This window comes from Alexandromys fortis, unplaced genomic scaffold (assembly GCF_014885135.2).
Source record: "Alexandromys fortis isolate MF-2015 unplaced genomic scaffold, M_Fortis_MF-2015_v1.1 scaffold_373, whole genome shotgun sequence".
Lineage (NCBI taxonomy): Eukaryota > Metazoa > Chordata > Mammalia > Rodentia > Cricetidae > Alexandromys > Alexandromys fortis.
Window position 1 is genome coordinate 480434 of NW_026068244.1, and position 20670 is coordinate 501103.

Here is a 20670-nt window from a genome sequence, read left to right on the forward strand (position 1 = left end):
CAAAAAAAAAAAAAAAAAAAAGCAGGATTGTGTTAGGTGTGGTGGTGCATACCTGTAATCCCAGAATTTAGGAGGCCAAAGTATGAGAGCCATAAGTTTGAGGCCAGTCAGAGGTACATAGCGAGAACCTCATGCAAAAGTTTGAAAACAAATAATTGAATAACTAAAGCAGTTTTGGGTTCACAGCAAATTGAGGTAAGCTTTACAAAGTCCAGAGTGTCCATGTACTTCCTGTTCCCACAGAGGCACCATCTCTCCCACTGTCTCAGTCTCACAGTGGTACATATTAGTTTTTTTTTTGTTTTCAAGTAATTTCTATTTATTTATTTATTTATTTATTTGTTTGTTATGTATACGATATTCTGTCTGTGTGTATGCCTGCAGGCCAGAAGAAGGCACCAGACCTCATTACAGATGGTTGTGAGCCACCATGTGGTTGTCAGGAATTGAACTCAGGACCTTTGGAAGAGCAGGCAATGCTCTTAACCACTGAGCCATCCCTCCAGCCCCCAGTGGTACATATTCTTAAAATCCAGTTATCTACACTGGCATGTAAACCAAGTCCATAGTTTGCATTAAGAGTTTGCTCTTGCCAGGCAGTGGTGGTGCACAACCTCTAATCCCAGCACTGGGAGGCAGAGGCAGGAGGGTCTCTAGAGTTCCAGGACAACCAGGGCTACACAGAGAAACCCCGTCTCACTCTCCACCCCCAAAAGAATTTTCTCTTGGTGTCATCCATTCAATGGGTTTTGACAAACTTACATTAATATTTTCATCATTATAGCATCATACAGAATAATTCCATTGCCCTAAAAGTCCTGTGTTCCACCAACCCATCTCTCTCTCCTTTCCACCAAATCCTTGGCCAATCCTTTCACCTTCTCTGTCAGGAGCCATTTCCCCTCTAAAAATCATTACAGAAACCATCACCCTGGGGAGTCTGCAGAGAACCCCACACCCATAATTATGTTCTATTGAGAACCTGCCCCACAGCCAATTAACTGCTAATCTGTTAGTGGAACCTGCCTCACATTCCAGCTATCCAGGGAACCAGGTGTGGCAACTTGTGACTTCCTGGCCTACCTGTCTGTCTGAATGTAACCTGGCCTAAGCCCCATTCCTTACCATATATAAACTGTAACCCGTCCCTAATAAACGGGAGGCTTTGACAAATCTGCTTGGCCTCCTTCTTCTGTCTTAGCTCATTCCCTTCCAGGTAGCGCCCCTCCGAGACCCTGGAATAACTGATTGCAGGGTGGGTTACAAACCCCTAGACTGAGTGACCCACCAACGCAATCGACACTTCTCATCTGTTTATTGTCCTCATAGTTTTTGTTTTCCAGAAAACCATTTAGAATTTTGTATGTAAAAATAAAAAAATTAAAAAAGAATTTAGTATGTAGTCTCTTAAGACTGATGTCACTTAGCAATATGCATTTAAAGTTGCTCCATGTTTCTTTATAACTAGATAGCTTGTTTCTTTTTTTTAATCAAAAAACTAATACTTTCTTGGATGGATATGCCATAATTTCTTTATCCACTTACCTAGTGAAGAATTTTTTCATGACTTCAAAGTGTGTTTACTTTTGTGTCGTTGCTCCTGCATGGTACCTGTGGTGATTTAGCGCTTGATACGTATCCCAGGTTGGCCTCAAAATTGGAATTCTTTCTCCATCTCCTCTCCTGAGTGCTAGGATTAAAGGTATATGCCATCAGGCCTGAGTTTGAACAACTGCGATACGGCTTCTATAAACATCTGTGTGCAGATTTTCCTGTGGATCTCAGTTTTAACTCACAAGTTAATTATCAAGAAATGGAACTGCTGGGTAGTCACAGTAAGAGGATGTTTCTTTTGGGGGCACTTTTCCAAAGCGATGGTGCTGTTTACTATTCCTACCAGTGACAGAGGACCTAAGCAGCGTTTGGCGGAAGCACTTTGGATTTCAGTTATTTCAGTAGGTATATAGTGGTATCTCATTGTTCTCTTAATTTACATTTCACTGATGGTATATGTGGTTACGCAGAGCATCTTTAAAAATGTTTACATTTGTTGTTTAGAGGTCACTAATAATAATAATACGATTACATTCTGACAGCAATCAGATGCAAAGACTAGAACTCAGGGAAGTTCTACACAGGCAGAGTAGCCATTTGAAAGGGAAGCTGTGGAACTTCATGATGGATTTTATACTGTCACTATCAAATGTCTTTATGCAGTTATCCATCACAAAATTCACGACGAGTTAGAACTAGAAAACAGTTAACTTTCGATCCTCTTACGTAACTCATGTCTATTACCTGCATCCAGTCCTTCCTGTCTCCTAATATGGGGAATTTTTGCTTTCTTCTCTACATGTTTTTCATATACTTTAAAAAAGGATTTTATTTTTTATTTTACTTTTATTACCTGTTTGTTTCAAACAGGATCTCATTATTTAGCCCTGGATAGCCTGCAGACTTGCTATGCAGACTAGGCCAGCCTCAAACTCAGACATCTGTCTGTCTCTGCTTCCCTAATATTGGGATTAAAGGTGTGCACCACCACACCCAGTAACTTATTTTTTTATAATTATGTATGTATGTGTGTCTCATGCGGGTTTGTGAATGCAAGTGCTGGTATGTGAAGGTCAGGAGAGGCCCTTAGCTCCCCTGGAGCTGGAGTTGCAGGTAGTTCTGAGACACCTGAGCTGTGTGTGGGAATCAAACTGAGTTTTCTGGGATGGCTCAGAGAGAAAGGTGCTTACCATTAAACCTGAGGACATGAATTCAAATCCAGGGACTCACATGGTTGAAGGACAGAACCAACTCCTGCAGGTTTTCCTCTGACCTTCATCCACGTGCGAGCGTGCGTGCACACACAACACAACTGTAATGATAAAATATTTTAATTATTTTAAAAAACGTGGGGGCAGGAGAGATGGCTCAGCAGTTAATACCAGGAGCTTTGAATGAAAGTTTACTTATCAAATCTGTATATCCATAAATAACATTTTGTTTCTTTGTTTCTTTTGTTTGTTTGTTTGTTTGAGACAGGGTTTCTCTGTATAATAGTCCTGGCTGTCCTGGAACTCACTCTGCAGATGAGGCTGGCCTCGAACTCACAGAGATCTACCTCTCGACTGCTAGGATTAAAGTCGTGCACCACCCGTGTTTCCTTTTGAGGAGAGACAAGTCTCTGGTACATCATCAAGTTCAGCTCCCTGGGCTGGAGAGATGGCTCAGAGGTTAAGAGCACTGACTGCTCTTCCAGAGATCCTGAGTTCAATTCCCAGCAACCACATGGTGGCTCACAACCATCTGTAATGAGATCTGGTGCCTTCTTCTGGCCTGCAAGTATACATGCAAGCAGAACACTGTATATGTAATAAATAAATAAATCTTAAAAAATAAAAACAAAACAACAAAAAACAGTTCAGCTCTCTAAAACTATATGATAGCTACTTCTAGGAAAATTCAGAGTGTAAGGGGAGTCTGGGGAAATACGTTCATGGCTGAGCCGAGCTGGTCACCAGCAGGTCTGCTGTGTGGGGCAGAAGTTGGTTTTTGGGTAACTGTGGTTGGTAAGGAACAGGTTGCTCCGATTTTGTTTGTAGCTTTCCTACGATCAGCTTTCTTCCTTAGGAGATTGCTGCGAGGGACTACTGTGGACAAAAGCCCCTCTACACCCGGTCCTGCTGCAGCACTGGAGGGGGTGGGCTAGCACTGCAGCTGCACGTGCTCAACACTGTGTACCTGGGAATCCTGTACTGGTGTGGGGAAGAGGGGCTGTTTGTGTTTTCCCGCAGGATGCTGACAATCCAATATGGGTACCTGAGTGGCTGGTGCGTGCTGTGGATTTTCCTGTCCAGAAGCCTAAAGACAGAACTAAGCCAAGAGATCAAGGAGATTCTGGCTTGTCAACTGAAGAGTTGCGGGTTTCCTGAGGAGCTGGCTGTGGTGGTCCGAGTGCCAAGGATTGCCCGTCTACCCATCTACCCATCCTGTGATATCGGCAGCCATAGCTGTTGCTGCCACAGCAGCTAATGCTGCTGGATTTTTCATTAGTCAGTCAGTTGCTTCCTGCTAGCACAAAGGATACCTTCTCAGGGCAGGTTGCAAATGCCTTAGCCATTCAAATTGAGCTAAATTTACAAATAAATATTGCAGTTAATTTTGCTCTTGGTTGTGGTTAAAGACCACTGCTAAATGTTACAGTGATGAGCTTATTGCTGTTATTCATGGACCCTAAGGTGTACAATTTACAAATTGGCTCTTGAAATTATTCTAGTTAGCTATACCAGGGTTCCTTTCACCAGCGCCGAGACCTTACTTAAAGGGCTCCAATTTGGGCAGAATTATTAAGGATTGAGCAGGCACAGTCTCCCTAAGAGATGCTTACATGTGCTGGAGCATCATCTTCATGGTTATGATGCCAGAGCCAAAGGCAAGCTCAGGTCAATGTTGCCAGGTGGCAAGTCCTCTTCTTAGCTATTGCCCCAGAAAATCTTTCAGCACAAATCTGGCTAAACTCAATGATGGATGACTAGTGAGCCAAAGGCGGGAAAGGCTTTTGGGGGGGCTACCTCAACCTAAGACAGAAAATGTGTTTTGACCTGGATGCTTTCCCATGATGGGTAAGGGGTATTGCCTGACGTCCAAGGCCACCCAAGACAGGCCTAGTCATAATTTATATAAAAGGGGGACCTGTAGGGCCCTGGTCTCCCTTATTCCTGGGGTGCATCGTGGGGGACAGTTTATGATCAGCTAACTAAGCTTCCTGTGTGTTTCTGTGCTCTCCCTGCCCGGTCTGGTGGTTAGCTGCAGGGCATTGACTCCTTTGTTAATATGGTAATTTCCCACCTGCCTGGGCGGAGATCCTTGTGCAGCAGTTAGATACACAAGGATTCCCCCAAGTCTGAATAAATGGCATTCGGCTGGTCTCCTTTCGAATGACCCTGGCCTCTCTTTCAATCTCCAGGTACAGGGGCGCGCAAACTGTACCAAGGGTGTAACACAAAATTGGGGAGGCGGTGGCAGGGAAGAGTCAGAAATCTTTAATTAAAAACAAAAACAAAAAAACCCAACACATTTAAAAAAGAAAAAAAAAACAGGTGTTACAGGTTCCATGATTGTTGCTTCAGTTTCTCAGCTCTTAAGAGCCCTGCTTAGTTGATTCTGTGGGGCGTGTTCCTCATTTAAGGTTCAGTCCATATGCCACCTCTTCCAAGAAACTTCTGTGGTCTCCCGAGTTGGGCTGAGTATTCTGTAGCAATTCTTCTACTGTGTTAATCACTGTTACCATATTGTCTACCTGAATTTAGGGTCCTATCTTATCCATCTCAGCATTGTCAGTGCAGAGCAGGAGGCCTAACATGTAGCAGGTGGTCAGAATTTTATACAACTACTCATCTAATTGGATGGTTAAAGCCAGTGCTGATGGCTGCTCAACTGATATTGGCCTGGAGAGGGTGGTCTCTAAAGGCAAGCCACATGGCTGTGTATATTCGCATTTTGATAAAGTTGGTGGTGACAGAAGTGTGTGTATGAGTGTGTGGGGATAAAAGTTGGTGGCTGTTAGACAACAGGATTAGTATCCAAAGAGTCATGCACATGCAGAAACACTGGAGCCAGCCTTGTACCCAAGGGGGCAGAAGAAAAGTCATGACTACAACGTCAGAGCCTGCTGCTACCTTGACAGAGGGAAGGGGAGTCCTTTCACAATCTACAAACTGCCTTCTGTAGTGTTTACCTGTAGAATGGTACTTACCATGTACCAGACACTGTGCACTATCCTCTTCCTCTCAAGTACCACTGATAAAGTCTAATGGAAGTGATCTGCTTGACCTGAGAACCAAGAAACAGTTCCTCCCAAGGCAAGAGAAGGGAAGATGCTACCAAGCTGGGAGAGCTGGGCGTTGTTTGCACAAAGTAACAGGGGATGACAATGTAAGTTTGAGGTTGGTTAACAATGAACCAGCCCTGCTTTTAGGAGAAGATAGCATAGACTCAGTCACAAAGAACACAGGGCTTTGTATGATCCTGCCATTTGTGAACTTGCTACTCCAGATAACCTAGGAGTTGTCCTCAATGTGTCTTTTCACCCACCGCTCTGTGAATAATGGCATTTATGGTCCCTAGCGTGCCAATAAAGAAAGGCCTTTATGCTGACCCCACTTCTCTGAGTATTTCTGTTTATATGTTTCATATTAAATAATAAACCCAGCCATTCATTCATTTTATTCCACAAATATTTTATTTAATGTTCACTGAATATTATTATGCACTGTTCTTGACACTGGGGATACAGCAGTAAACCACACCAGAAATCTCTGCTTTGAGGAGCTTACAGTCTATTTGGTAGACACAAACACTAACTACAACAAATAAATATAAAATATATCAAGTAGTGATCGGTGCTTTGTAGAGGATATAACAGAAAATAGGATAAGCACAACATGGAGAGTGATAGGGCCATTTGATATATGGTGGTCAGGAAATACTTCTCGAAGGGAAGTAACATTTGAAAACAAGGGAAATACTTGATCAAGTCATCACATTATTTGGAAGGAAGGGTGTTCCAGGTAGTGACAACAGCAAATACAAAGGTCCTGATTGGAAGGCCCCTAGCATGCTTGAGGAATAGGAGAAAGGCCAGTACAGCTAGAGCAGGGTGAGACTGAGAGCAATGAGGCCGGGGAGGGGACAGAACTAGACTGTGAGGACGGTCTGGGCCATGGAGATGAGATGACTCTGGCTTTTGTACGGAGGCAACTGGGTGCCATGGGAGGAGTCTAAGCAGAACAGAGGCATGATCTGATTTGGATTTCACAAACACTTTCTAAGAAGAATTTTTAATTCTTGCAGAATTACCAAGAATTAGTAACGGGTGCTACAACACCAGGAAAAGAAAACAAATTCCTAGAACACTGGCTTTTAGGAAAGCAAGAAGGTGTGCAACAAGACGATGTAATCAGTGCGCTGTGCACTTGAGATGGGAGCAGTATTTATAATGTCATACTCATGCAAAAAAGCAGTCTGACAACAAAAAATTATACTTAAAGATAGATGTAATCACAAAGATGAGCAACGAACAAGAGACTTAATTGGGGATAGCTAGACAGATGAGAAAGTAAACGAACCTTTTACAAAGAAAAAGACAAATTTTTAAATAGAAAAACTCAATGGAAAATAGGAGAAGGCAGATTAAAAATAACTGAAAAGAGAACAAACTAAAGCATATACCCAATGAAATTTCCCCAAATGAAGTAAAAGGAGCTAGAAAATACCAAAGGGTTATTATGAGTTATGAAGAACAGAATTAAGAGGCACACAGTATGAGTAATTGGATTCTGAGAAAATAAAAACCCAGAAAGAATCTAACAGTTGAGAATTTTCCAGATATTATAAAAAACACACGCTTCTACTAAGCCATTAAACACGTTTTCAAAGCAGAATAAATGAAGAAGAAACAAGTCGAAACATGTTACAATGAAACCACAGCACTCCCTGCACACCCTGCTCAGAAAACAAATGAAACCTAACCACAGTTAGACTCATGGCGCTTTTGAAAGGCAACAAGGCATACACGTGTATTTTAAAGGTGAGCAAACTCTTCTAAAGATAAAGCTTTTTCACACAACAAAGACTGGCGAGTTTAATACCAAGAAATCTAAACTAAAAGGATAAACACTGTGTTCACAATGAGAGAAAATGATGCCATTAATGGGGTCTTAGATGCAAGAACGTATGCATGTAAATCAGAGCAAATAAGACTGAAAATAATACTGATAATATATAATTATGAGATTACAAAGAAAACAAGGAATATATTTACATAGTTGCAAACAAAATCAAATGGTCAGGAGAGGAATGACTAAAACCGCTAATTTCTAAGCTTCTCACACTCTTGAAGATGCACTGAAAATATTGTTTAAGCTTTGCAAGTTAAACACACATGCTAGAATTTCAAGGAAACCAAAGAAAAGAAAAACACATCCTAGAAGGAACTAAAAAACTAGAAGGAACTAAAAAAGCAGGTGAGAAAAGAGAAAACTGAACATATAAAAAGTAGTGGAAAACCAAAATAACAAGGTGATACTAGAAACATGTCCAAACATCCTGCAGCAAATGTAAACCAAACTTGCCAACTTTTAAAGGCAGAGGTCATTAGTTAAGCTTTTTTCGAGACAGGGTCTCACTGTATAGCCCTGGCTGGCCTGAAACTCACTATGTAGACCAGGCTGGCCTCAAATGCACAGAGATCCACCTGCCTCAGCCTCCCAAGTGCTGGGATTAAAGGTGTGCGCCACCACACCCAGCCTTAGATTAGATTTTTAAAAAATGTCCAGCCATATGCTGTTTTCAAGAAATATAAATTAAAACACAAAGGTGTAAAAAATTCTCAAAAGTAAAAAGATAGAAAATTATGCCACACAAACCCTAACAAGAAGAAAAGCTTGTGCTGTTATATCAATACAAGATAATCTAGCAGAATTCCTCTATTATCAGGAATAGAGAGGATATTACACATTTACCAGAAATATAACAATTCTTAATTCATGTTAAAAAAGGAAACTCTAAGAAGAAAACAGGTAATTCCAGTGTCAGAATTTCAAAATTACTGGTAGTTCATAACAAAAACAATCAGTTTACATAAATACAACTTGAATAAGATCGTTGCTAATAGACACATGTAGATCTGTATATTCAATTAGAGGACACACATTCTTATAGAGCACATAGGAAACATTAATAATTATCAATCATGTACTAAGCAATAGAACAAGTCTCAATAAATTTCAGTTATCACATAAACCACATCATCTGAACATAATTAAGATTATGTTCTATAGTAGAACAAACTTAAGAATCCCCCAAACATCTGGGAACTTAAACATACTTCTGTTTAATTCACGAGTCAAATAAGCAATGATAATAGATATGCTGAAGCTCCTGGAACTGAAGAGCAATGAAATTACTACAATATACCATTATGTAAGAAAGTAGCATTAGCGGGAAATCTGTAGCTTTTAAATTTATAAATTAGAAAAGACGAAAGGCTGAAAGCTAGGCTCAGTGCCTCATGCCTGTAATCCCTGCACTGGGGAGCCTAGGGAAGAGATTATCACGAATTTGAGGTTAGCTTAGGCTATAGAGTGAGATCCTGTCTCAAAGAAAAACAAACATCAAAAACAAGCAAACAGAAAAAGAAAATAATACTGAAAATGAATGAGCTCAATATACAATTTAAGAGTTCAGAAAAACAACAGTAGAATAAATCCAAAAAACGTAGAAGGAAGGAGGTCAAAGAAGATAAGCGCAGAAATTAAAGAAATAGAGAACAAAGACACAATAGAGAGAAGCAACAAAGCCAACAGTTGGTTCTTTGTAAAGACTAATAAAAGAGACAAACCTCTGCTGAGATTGATCAGGAAAAAGAGGGAGAAGGCACAAATGACCAGTATTAGCAATGAAAAAGGCGACATAGTTACAGATTATATGTAGCAGAGAATTTCAAAATGGAACTTTAGGCCAGAGAATTTAGAAACACAGACAAACTGGACCAATTCCTAAGAAACTATATCCAAAACTACATCCACAAGAGACAAAAATAAATGATCAGTAGTACTATAAGGTGAAGGACTCTAGGCAGTGCGGAGCCTATGAAGATCGCCTCTTTCTAGCCTCCTCTGGAGGGATCTCTGGAGTGGCCTTTAGTGACGTGGGGCCTGACGAATTCTCTGCAGTGGCTGCGGGTGCTGGGCACAGATTCAGCACTCAGCGACTGTTCTGTGGTAAAGGCGCTAAGCAAGGCCAGTGAGGCGCACTGCCATCTGGACAGCCTCTTCAGTAGCCAGCTTCTGTGGTCTTCTGCTCACCGAGGATAAAGGGCTTGGAGCGCAGTCTGAGTCCGTGTTCCAGTTTCCAAGAAACACCAATCACTGCCCAAGTCGTAACTGGTTGGGATGGGATTGGGTGCTGGGAAGCCAAGCAGGGGCTTCTGGAGGGCGCAGCTCCAGGCAGAAACCCTGAGACTGTCTTCCTGAATATCAGATACTCCCGATGAGCCCTTTGAATGATGTCCAAGCTAGATGCAGGGTGATGGATCTAACAATGGTGGATGTTCTGAAAATAAGAGCTTCATCATTATTTTGAAATAGTTAATGGAAAAGAGATAAAATGGATTTGAAACCTACTCACATTATCATGGAAATTTCAACAATATATTTGTCAGTGAAACAAAAGAAAAACCTGCATTATTTTAGCTGTTAAACATCTTTGAACAATTTAAGAACCGGTTTTAGGTATTTTATCACCTACTCATATTACACGTTTCTGTTGTTGGTAGTGACTGTTAAGAACCTGATAGACACATCATTACAAAGTCTTGCTTAGGATCTGTGCATCCCCATCTCAAATACACTGTCACGTGAAAGCATGCCGGGAAAGCACATTTTAAATTTCTCATTTAAAACACTGAAAAGGGGAGCTGCAGAGATGGCTTAGCTGTTAAGAAATATTTGCTGCTCTTGCAGAGGACCTGGGTCCCATTCCCAGTACCTGCATGACAGCTAAAACCATAACTCCAGTTCCAGAGGATCCAACAAACACCCTCTCCTGGTCTCTCCAGGCACTAAGCATGCACATGGTGCACAGACATACATGCATAAATCTTTAGTTAATTTTTATGTTCACTAGTGTTTTGTATGTATAGGCACCATGTGCATGCTTAGTGCCTGGAGGGGCCACAAGGGTCCCCTGAAACTAGAGTTAAAGGTGGTTGTGAGTCCCATGTGGCTTCTGGGAATTGAACCTGAACCCTCTGGAAGAGCAACAGTGCTCTTAACCACTCACCCATCGCTCCAATTCCCATGTATAAATCTGTTTAAAAAATGCAAAATTGTTCTAGCATGAGAAAAGTCTATAAATTTAATTGTGCTACATTATCAGACTATTGGAGACAAAATATATTCATTCTAAGAAACAGAAAAGGCATTTGGTAAAAAAAAAAAGTACAATACCCTTTCATGATTCAAAACAATAAAAAACTTCTTAGTATATAGAGAAATAGGAGGAAATTTGCTTAACCTGATGAAACCTCTATAAATCAGATGAGAAATACTGTTCTAAATAAAGAAAACATAATGCTGTTTCCTCGAAAATACACAATTGAGGAGTGGCCCCTATAACCTTTCTATTCAAAATTATACCAGATGTCCTGGACATCTCGTTAAAAGAAGAAAAGTATATTTAAGGCACAAAATTTTAAAAGGAAAAAAGCCTTTCATTATTTATAGTTGACAAGGTTGTCAATATAGAAACACAAGAGAAGACATCTTAAAGGGAACTAGGCGTTTTTGGAGAAACAGCTGGTTTAAGGACTGCCCTGGAAAATAACAAGACGACTCTGGAGTATTTTGTAGTACCAGAGAGCAAAGAAGCCCTTAAAAACCAAGAATGGAGGTCTGGAGAGATGGTTCAGTGGTTCAGGGTGCTTACTGTTTTTGCAAAGGACTCAAATTCAAATCCCAGCACCCATATAAGGTAACTCATAACAGCCTGTGACTCCAGTTCCAGGGGATCCAGCACCCTATATTTTGGCCTCCATGGACACCTCTCCACTTGTGGTATATATGCACACAGACACATTTATGAGTATAAATAGTCAATAAGAAGGACAGCATGACAAGGGGACACAGGAGCCAATCTCAAAGTGTTGCCAGGGGGCAAAGATGAAAAAATTTGAGCAACATACCAAAGAACAAAGAATTGGATTTATAACTCAACTTATAAACAAATATGCATAAGCTCATATGAATATAAATAAGCAACAGAATAATAAAAGATAAGACAGGGCTGGAGAGATGGCTCAGAGGTTAAGAGCACTGACTGCTCTTCCAGAGGTCCTGAGTTCAATTCCCAGCAACCACATGGTGGCTCACAACCATCTGTAATGAGATCTGTATACCCTTTTCTGGTGTGTGGGAAGCAGAATGTTGTATACATAATAAATAAATAAATTAAAAAAAATAAAAGATAAGACATACATCATTACAGAAGAATTCCAAGAGACACATACATAGATAAGATATACCCTCTTCTAGGGGCTGGAGCTCAATTGTTCCTACTCTCCTTAAGGGTGGAATAGATTCCTCCAAGGAACAGAATATTAAAAGTGAAAAGAGGGCTGGAGAGATGGCTTAGAGGTTAAGAGAACTGACTGCTATTCCGCAGGTCCTGAGTTCAATTCCCAGCAACCACATGATGACACACACCCATCTATAATGAGATCTGGTGCCCAGAACACTATATACATAACAAATAAATTTTTAAAAAGGTGAAAAGAAACAACAAGTTGCCCATGCAGAAACATATCAAACACTACCTTAACCAAGGGATTATAGCTCACATCACCAGGGATGCCATGTAGATACCAACAGAGTTATCCAAGAGACCCCGCAAACAACGTAGGCTATCGTCATTGCCCTTGGCTACCTCCTGGAGGTTGAAGCTAAGTTGCTACTGGTAAAGACACCTATGCTTTGTTTGGACATAGGGTCTTTGTGATCTGAGCTGGATCTGACCTGAAGGCCCCCTTCCTAGTGACCAGCTTCCTTTAGGACTGGAAGTGCTGTGCAAGCTTCCAAGGGGGAGAAGCAATCAATAGTCCTATCCGGGCGCTGGGCCTAGGAGCGAGAACACTGGCAGCATGACAAGACAGCCCTAATGGTGCCACAGTGGCACTCAGAATCTTGGTGGTAACCAATGGCTGTCTAATTGGATGTAAGACTCACTCAATAGAGGGAAATCCCGCCTGATATTGGAAACTTACCCCAGTTTCTGGAGTCAGTGAGGCCATGGATCTTACAAGAAAACCTCCTACCATGACTTTACTAAACCAGCCCAATTCCTAACCTCATTCTAAACACTTAGCCTTTTACCCACAGACAATTTTAGCTCTCGCACCTCATCAAAGAAACTTCTCTTTGCAATACATGGAGAGCACTGCAGAATTCCACAAGTGGTCAAAATACAAAATGAAAACAAACAACAACAAACAAACAAAAAACCCGATCGTGGAGTGCCCAGCCCCAATAGATACATTTACAACACAACTTGTGCATCACGGGTTCAGGGAACACCATGGCAGAAAGATTCTAAGAGCCAAAGGAGCAGGAAATCTGCTGTGAGATTGTGTCACCTAGAAGTCACATGGAAGCTTCACCCACAAAGTCTCACTAACATGGCTGCCTAAATAAGACCTCAACAAGTACAACACCAACAGCCATGTTAGCACGGAAGGGGAAAATCATACAGGGCCCCATCCCTTTACAACTACAGTGACTAAGAAATGCTGAGCGCTGGAGAATATAGTCTTCCCCAGGGATGAGCCCCCTCATTGGTTAGCCAATACTAATCGGTCAGCCTTGAAATCATATACATACAAATAATGCTAAATAAACTGAGCAAGTTGTATTCGTGTATTTATGCATATATGTGTGTGTGTGTGTGTGTGTGTGTGTGTGTGTAACAAAGAAAAGGAGGCCACTAACTTGAGAGGGAGCAATGTTGGGAGAAACATTGGAGGGGTTAAAAGAAGGAAAGGGAAGGGGGAATGATGGGAGTTTAATTTCAAAACATAAAAATCATTGAAAAGCCGGGCGATGGTGGCGCACGCCTTTAATCACAGCACTCGGGAGGCAAAGGCAGGTGGATCTCTGTGAGTTCGAGACCAGCCTGGTCTACAGAGCTAGTTCCAGGACAGGAACCAAAGCTAGAGAAACCCTGTCTCGAAAAACCAAAAAAAAAAAAAAAAATCATTGAAAAAAAGAGGATCAATAGAGGAACTGTCTTAGGCCAGAGAACTCTGCAGAGATATGATAACTAAATATAGGTAGTATTTTGAACTGGACAATAGTAGGAAAACTGAAAAATTCTTGTAAAAGTCTTTTATCTAGTTAACAGGGATATATTGATGTTGCTTTCTTAGTTATGAAAAACATACCACAGTAAGGTATAGGAAGTTCCTGCAGGAACGCTCTGCTTACTAACTTTACTAACTTTTCTGTGCAACTTGAATGACTACAAAATGTAAAGTGTAGACATATAGAATATAATGATGTATACCTATAAATTCCAGTACTTGGGGGGGAGGGTAAGGCAAACGGATCCCAGTTTGGGTCAGCTTGGGTTTTATAGCAAATTTCAGGCCAACCTGGACTATATATTAAGACTTTCTCCAAAAACTGTAACAATAGCAGCAACAACCATAATAGTTTATAGAGTGAGTGGTTATACTATCAATAAAATTCATTTCATTTTTATATATTTAAAAATGGATAAAAATGTACTAAGGGAAAATATCCCTTGAGTTGGCGGAATAGCTAGGTAGTAAGGCATGCATGAGGTTTTGGATTTAATACCTAATACCATGAGAATAAAAAATTCCACCTATTATAGAAGACAAATCCACAAGATATGAAGGGGATATATCTCATACAACACACAAAAGGCTTTATATAAAATTCCTAACACATCTACAGCCATACCACCCTGAACATCTTGTCGGATGTCAGAAGCTAAGGTTAGTACTTGGATGGCAAACTGCCTGGGAATAATACTGGGTGCTGTAGGCTTAATATGATTCTTTTAAAAAAATCATAACACTTAGGCAAAAAAAATGCAAGAATTTATTTAAAATAAAAGGACATACCACATTTATAGCTAATAAGACTCAACTTCATAAGCATCAATTAATTCAAACTGATTTATATAGTCACTTTAATTCCCAAAACCTTATAAAGTGTAACAAGTGGATTTGGAAGTTTATTTAACATATATAAAAAAAGAATATCTAAGGAAGGCTGGACACGGTTATACACATCTTTAATTCCAACACTTGAGAGGCAGAGGCAGGTGGATATCTGTGAGTTTGAGGCCAGCCTGGTCTATATAGTGAATTTCAGGCCAGCCAGGGATACATAGTGAGAGCTTGCCTCAAATAAAAATAAAAATAAAGTAAGAAGACTATCTGGGCAAAAAAAATCTTGGAAGATTTTTGCTTTATTAAATACCAATATTTACTGGAAACGAAATAATGTAGGGAGTGTAATAGTTGTTTAGGGACAAAAGGTTAATCAATAGCAAAGAGAGCCTATAATCAGACCTATGCAGATAACGTGTGGCTAATATTGTTAACTTCACTAGATTAAGTAATTTCTAGTCTAGAACATTAGTGAGGTACATCTTTTGGCTGTGATTATAAGGGTGACTCCAGAGATGTTTAACTGAGAAGGGAAGACCCATCCTTAACGGGAGTGGCACTGTCTATGGCTGGGGTCCAGAAAGAGGGGAGAAAAAAGCCAATAGAATGCTGACATTCCCATTTTTGGTTTCCTGATCCGCTGGGATGTGAGCAAATAGCCTCCAGCTCACAGGATAAACTGCACCCCCAACCTGTGAGCTAAAACAAATCCTTCATCCCTTAAGTTGCTTTTTGCCATGCATTTGAGCACAGCAATGAGAACAGTAACTAGGAGCTTTGATGTACAACAGAAGTGACATTCGGCTATCCATATGGAAAATAACGAAACTGGTTCCTGACCTTATACCACACAAAAATCAATTCCAGTTGGGTCAAAGACTTAAATACAAAAGGCAAAATTTTATTAGAAAAATTATAGATATATATTTGATCATGGACCAAGGAACTCTAGAAAATTGCTGGCTATAACAGAGAAAAGACGGATTCATTCAACTCCTTAGAAAAAAATTGCTGGGGCTGGGAGTAGAGTACTTGCCTGGCCTCACTCAGCATTACAGGGGGGAAAATCTGCTCATGGAAAGACGCAACAAAGCAAAAAGCCACAAATGGTGAGTATGCTGGCTAGTTTTATGTCAACTTGGCACAGGCTAAAGTCTTTTGAGAGAGATGGGATCCTCAATTGAGAAAATGTCTTCATAAGTTCAGGCTGCAGGCAAGTCTGTAGGACATTTTCTTAATGTGTGATTTATGGGGGAGGGCCTAGCCATTATGGATGGTGTCATCCCTGGGCTGGTGGTCCTAAGTTATAGAAGAAAGTAAGCTGATCAAGCCAGGGGAAGCAAGCAAGTAAGCAGCACCCCTCCAGGGCCTCTGCATCAGTTCCTGCCTCTGGGATCCTGCCCTGCTTAAGTTTCTGTCCTGGTTTCCTTCAGCGATGGACTACAATGTAGAAGCGCAAGCCAAATAAACTCTTTGCTCCCCAATTTGCTTTGGGTCATGGTGTTTCACTGCAGCAATAGTGATTAACCAAGACAGAGAGAAAAGATCTGACACACAACCTGGCATATTATGAGAATCCAAAACAAAAATTATTTTCAAGATTCAAATGTATGAAAAATATTAGTAGCTCTTTAGCAAAAGGGGGAACCTGATCAACAACCAGGAAAAGATGATCAGCTATACTGATGATAAGTAGGATGCTGAGTCTATATTAAAATATCATTTTACACTATATTGACAAAAATAGGTGGGATTATATCAAGGAGATGAGGGTATGGATCAACAGAATATTTCATTCCATTGTATCATCTTTTAGAATATGGTTCGACAGAATCCTGTGAGGCTAAACTTTCATGTATCTTATTAGCCAGCAACTCTACTCATAGGTATATACCTTATTCCTAGGTATATGGGAAGCGGAGACATGCTCAAGAACATTTAAGCAGTGATGTTCATAAGAGCAAAAAGCCAAAAGGATCCAAATGTCCATCAACAGAAACATGGATTCTTTGTTTTATCATCACCTGAAATGTCACACACCATTGATCATGAACTACAACCACCTAGAGCAAAAAGATGTGACTCTCAGGATTATAATCTTGATAAAAAAAGTAAGTTACAGGAAACCATATATGATATTGTTCTGTAGCTATTTCATCAGAATTGAAACACTCTGGAAAGGAGAAGGCAGATGTTTAAGACTCAAAAGAGATTTACAAGGCCCAGCAAGTTCACAGGATCTCTTAGCAAGTTTCTAAAAGCAGTAAGAAATTAATGGGGAGTGGAGACCCAGTGGGAGACTCATACAGGACAGGCAAGGAGCTCCCAGGATGAAGCTCTTGTGAGTTATCCTTCATGCTGGGGTGGGCATTTCCGCGATGGAGCTTGTGTTCAATCTCCTATTCTCTTACGGGTAGCTACAATGCACACTGGTTCATGTGGTAGTTAATACTGTCAACCTGACAGGATCTAGAATAGTGAAGAACGAACCTTCGGGAACGTCTGTGAGGGATTATCTAGATTAGGATAACTGGGGCGGAAAGCTTCATCCAAAATGTGTGTGGTCCCATTCTACACACTGGGGTGCTAGGCTGAACAGAAAGGAGACTGTAAGCTGAGTGCATTGCATCCATCACTGCTTCTGACTGTGTAGACAATGCGGACAATTGCCTCAAGTGCCTGCTGCCATGGCCTTGCCATCACGACGGACTGTACCCGCCAACTCCGAGTCAAAACAAACCCTTCCTACTATTGAAGAAGAGGGCAGAAAGATTGTAAGAACCAGAGGTCAGGGAGCATCAGGTCAAACAGCGTCTTCAGGATACCATGGGACTGCAGCCCTCATCACAGAAGCTGTGGTGGCTCGCACAGAATCATGGCTGTCAACCTTCCAGTACGGAAGGCGAAGGCTCAAGCCCCCCCCCCCCCCCATCGAATGCACTCCAAGTCGGATGGGGATGGGAAAAGTTAGGAGGAAGAATAGTGAGTGAAAAATGACTGAAATGTATTGTATGTGAGGCAGGTGTGGTTGTGCACACCTTCTGACCCCAGCATGCAGGAAGCAGCAGCAGGCGGATCTCTGTGAGGTCCAGGTCAGCCTGGTCTACCTGGTGAGTTCCACACCAGACAAGGCTACATAATGAGATCCTTCCTCACAAAAAGAAAAGAAGCAGCAACCCCCAACCATTGTATGTATGTAAGAAATACTAAACAAATTAGTAAGAATACTATATTTCACAGAAATAAACCTTTCCATGGGTTGCTTCATTGCAGCAACATCATAACTAACAAAAAACTGGTAGCAAGAAGTCAGTGAGGCCACTGTCCATTCTGACCTGGCAGCAGAATGTGTTTGAAAGAGTCATTCACATGATACTTGTTTTAAAGGCATGAAGGATGCAGGATTAAGGAGTCATGCAGTCTTGCACTGTGGTTCCAGACTGCCTTGAGGCCAGACAATGTATGGCAGGGTTCGAGTCCCTGAAAGACCTAAGAGGCCACTGTGTAAAGCTGTGAAGGAGAAGCCTACGTTGTGGAGATGCCAGAACTGTGAAGATGGAAGAACCATGGCGGCTCTGCAGGCATAGAGATAAGTCACTCCAAGAGTGTGCTGCAGGAAGCAGAGATGCAGGGGTGGGGCTACTCAAGCCCTTTTGAGCCCAGATAATTTTATCATGAGTTCCAGATGCCCCAACACAGAACTGCAGGAGTTTGTGTTTTCCATACTGAATTTTATTTTTACTTTGGTCCAAGCATTTCTTGCTACGCCTTCACTATATATATATATTAGAAATTATATATATATAAAATTTCTAAAGGTTTTATCAAATAACCTTGGTTTTATTTCTCTCTTCCCTTTTTCTATTTTTTTTTTTTTTTTGGTTTTTCGAGACAGGGTTTCTCTGTGGCTTTGGAGCCTGTCTTGGAACTAGCTCTTGTAGACCAGGCTGGTCTCGAACTCACAGAGATCCGCCTGCCTCTGCCTCCCGAGTGCTGGGATTAAAGGTGTGCGCCACCACCGCCAGGCATTTTTCTATATTCTCCCTCTCCCCAGTTAAAGGGCCCCTCCCCACTTCCCATTTCATTTCACCTATATCCTGCTATTCCCCACACATCCCCCGACCCCATGGCTTCTCAGTTTCTTTGGTTATTTCATGCTGTCTACTCACATCTGAACATTTGGAGTTGGGAACGGCAGATAAGAGAGGACAAGTGGCATTTATTTTCACGGGTCTGGCCTACCTCACTCAATGTAACATTTCAAGTTCTAGCTATTTACCTGATAATTTCATGATTTAATTTTTCTGGACACAATGTAGAGATCAAGGGATTATAGTAACCCAGCCACAATGAATAATACACCCTCAACTCAACTCCTGCAGCTAAGGTTCAGGGAACATTACAGAAGAGGGGGCAAACAGATTATAAGAGCCAGGTGATCAGTAAGTCTGTTGTGAGATTTTGTCTCTTAAAACCGGCTGAATAGCCAGGTGGTGGTGGTGCACGCCTTTAATCCCAACACTCAAGGCAGAGGCAGGTGGATCTCTGTGAGTTCAGGGCTAGACTGATCTACAAAACAAGTTCCAGGACAGCCAGAGCTGTTACACAGAGAAACCCTGTCTCAAAAACCAATATCAAACAAACAAAATGGCTGTCTAAACAAGACCTGATCAATGACAATATTAATAGCCACTCATAGTCTCACTCTCTAGACAAAGAACTCCAGGGAACTAATGACGGCTGGGAGACGGAAAAATAGCCTCTCCCAGGGATGAGCCCCTCTCTAGAGAATACAAAGTGCTCAGTCCTGAAATAGCTACACACTGAGAGACACACAGAAAAACGAACCCAGAGGGTTGTATTTGTACATATATGTATATTATAATAATAAAGAAAAAGAGGTCATCAATTTGATGGTGTGGGGGGAAGGGAGGGAAGATAAAAGAGAAAAGGAAGGGAGAAATGGTGTAATTATACTTTAATTAAAAATATATTAAATTTTAAAAGTTAAAAAAAACGAAAAGAAGAAAAGCAGGCTGAGCAAGCTATGGAGAACAAGCCATTAGGCAGCATTCCGCCATGGCCTCTGGTTCAATTTCTGCTTCCAGGTTCCTGCTCTGAGTTCTGTTCTAACGTCCCTTCACGATAAACCATAAGCTGTAATATGAAACAAACCTCTTCCTTTCCAAGTTGTTTTTGGCCATGGTGTTTTACCACAGCAATAGAAAGCAAACGAAGACAATGACAGGCTCTACTCAAAGTGTGTATCAAAACACCCCTTTCCTTCCTTAGGTGGCTTTGTCAGAGCAAGGAGAGAAGCAGCTACAGATCATCAAGCTAGACTTGGGTGGAATAGTTTTAGTCCATTGTCAGTGTCTTATCTGGGGTGAAGAGACATTTGTTCGTGTCTTTCCAAAAAAAAAAAAAGTCACACAAGTATGATACTATTTTCCAAAAGCTTACACCCAAGGCAATATGCAATGTATTGGTTAAACAGTTTCACAAATTTGAAAAAAAAATTTCCACATGTCCAAAACAGCAGGATAATGTGAAATACAAATTTAGGGGTAGCAACCTGTTTTTTTTTAAGGTGTGCCTCACTGCCAGCTGGTTTAATGTGTTTTTTTTTTAATTTTATGTGCATTGGTGTTTTGCCTGCATGCTTGTCTGTGTAGGGGTGTCAGATACCCTGGAACTAGAGTTACAGGCAGGTGCGAGCTGCAATGTGGCTATTGGGAATTGAACCGGGGTCCTCTGGAAGGGCAGCCAGAGCTCTTAACTACTGAGTCATCTCTTCAACCCCAGTGGCAATTTGTTTTTAAGACAAGGTCTCACTATGTAGTCCTGGTTGGCCTGAAACTCACAGAGATCCCCCATGTCTGCCTCTCCAGTGCTGGGATTAAAGACAAGTGCCACCATGCCTGGCT

The 20670-nt window shown here is 41.2% G+C and overlaps 1 protein-coding gene across 1 annotated transcript in view; it reads right to left on the reverse strand.

The window, feature by feature from the left end:
* Nucleotides 1–6209: 6209 nt before the first annotated feature.
* The window catches only part of Kantr (KANTR integral membrane protein), a 35645-nt gene continuing 21184 nt past the window's right edge, over nt 6210–20670 (reverse strand). The window contains exon 5 of the mRNA XM_050131209.1: nt 6210–10104. Coding sequence (XP_049987166.1) covers nt 9234–9464 — 231 coding nt within the window. The 5' untranslated portion in view covers nt 9465–10104 and the 3' untranslated portion in view covers nt 6210–9233. The remainder of the gene's footprint in view (nt 10105–20670) is intronic.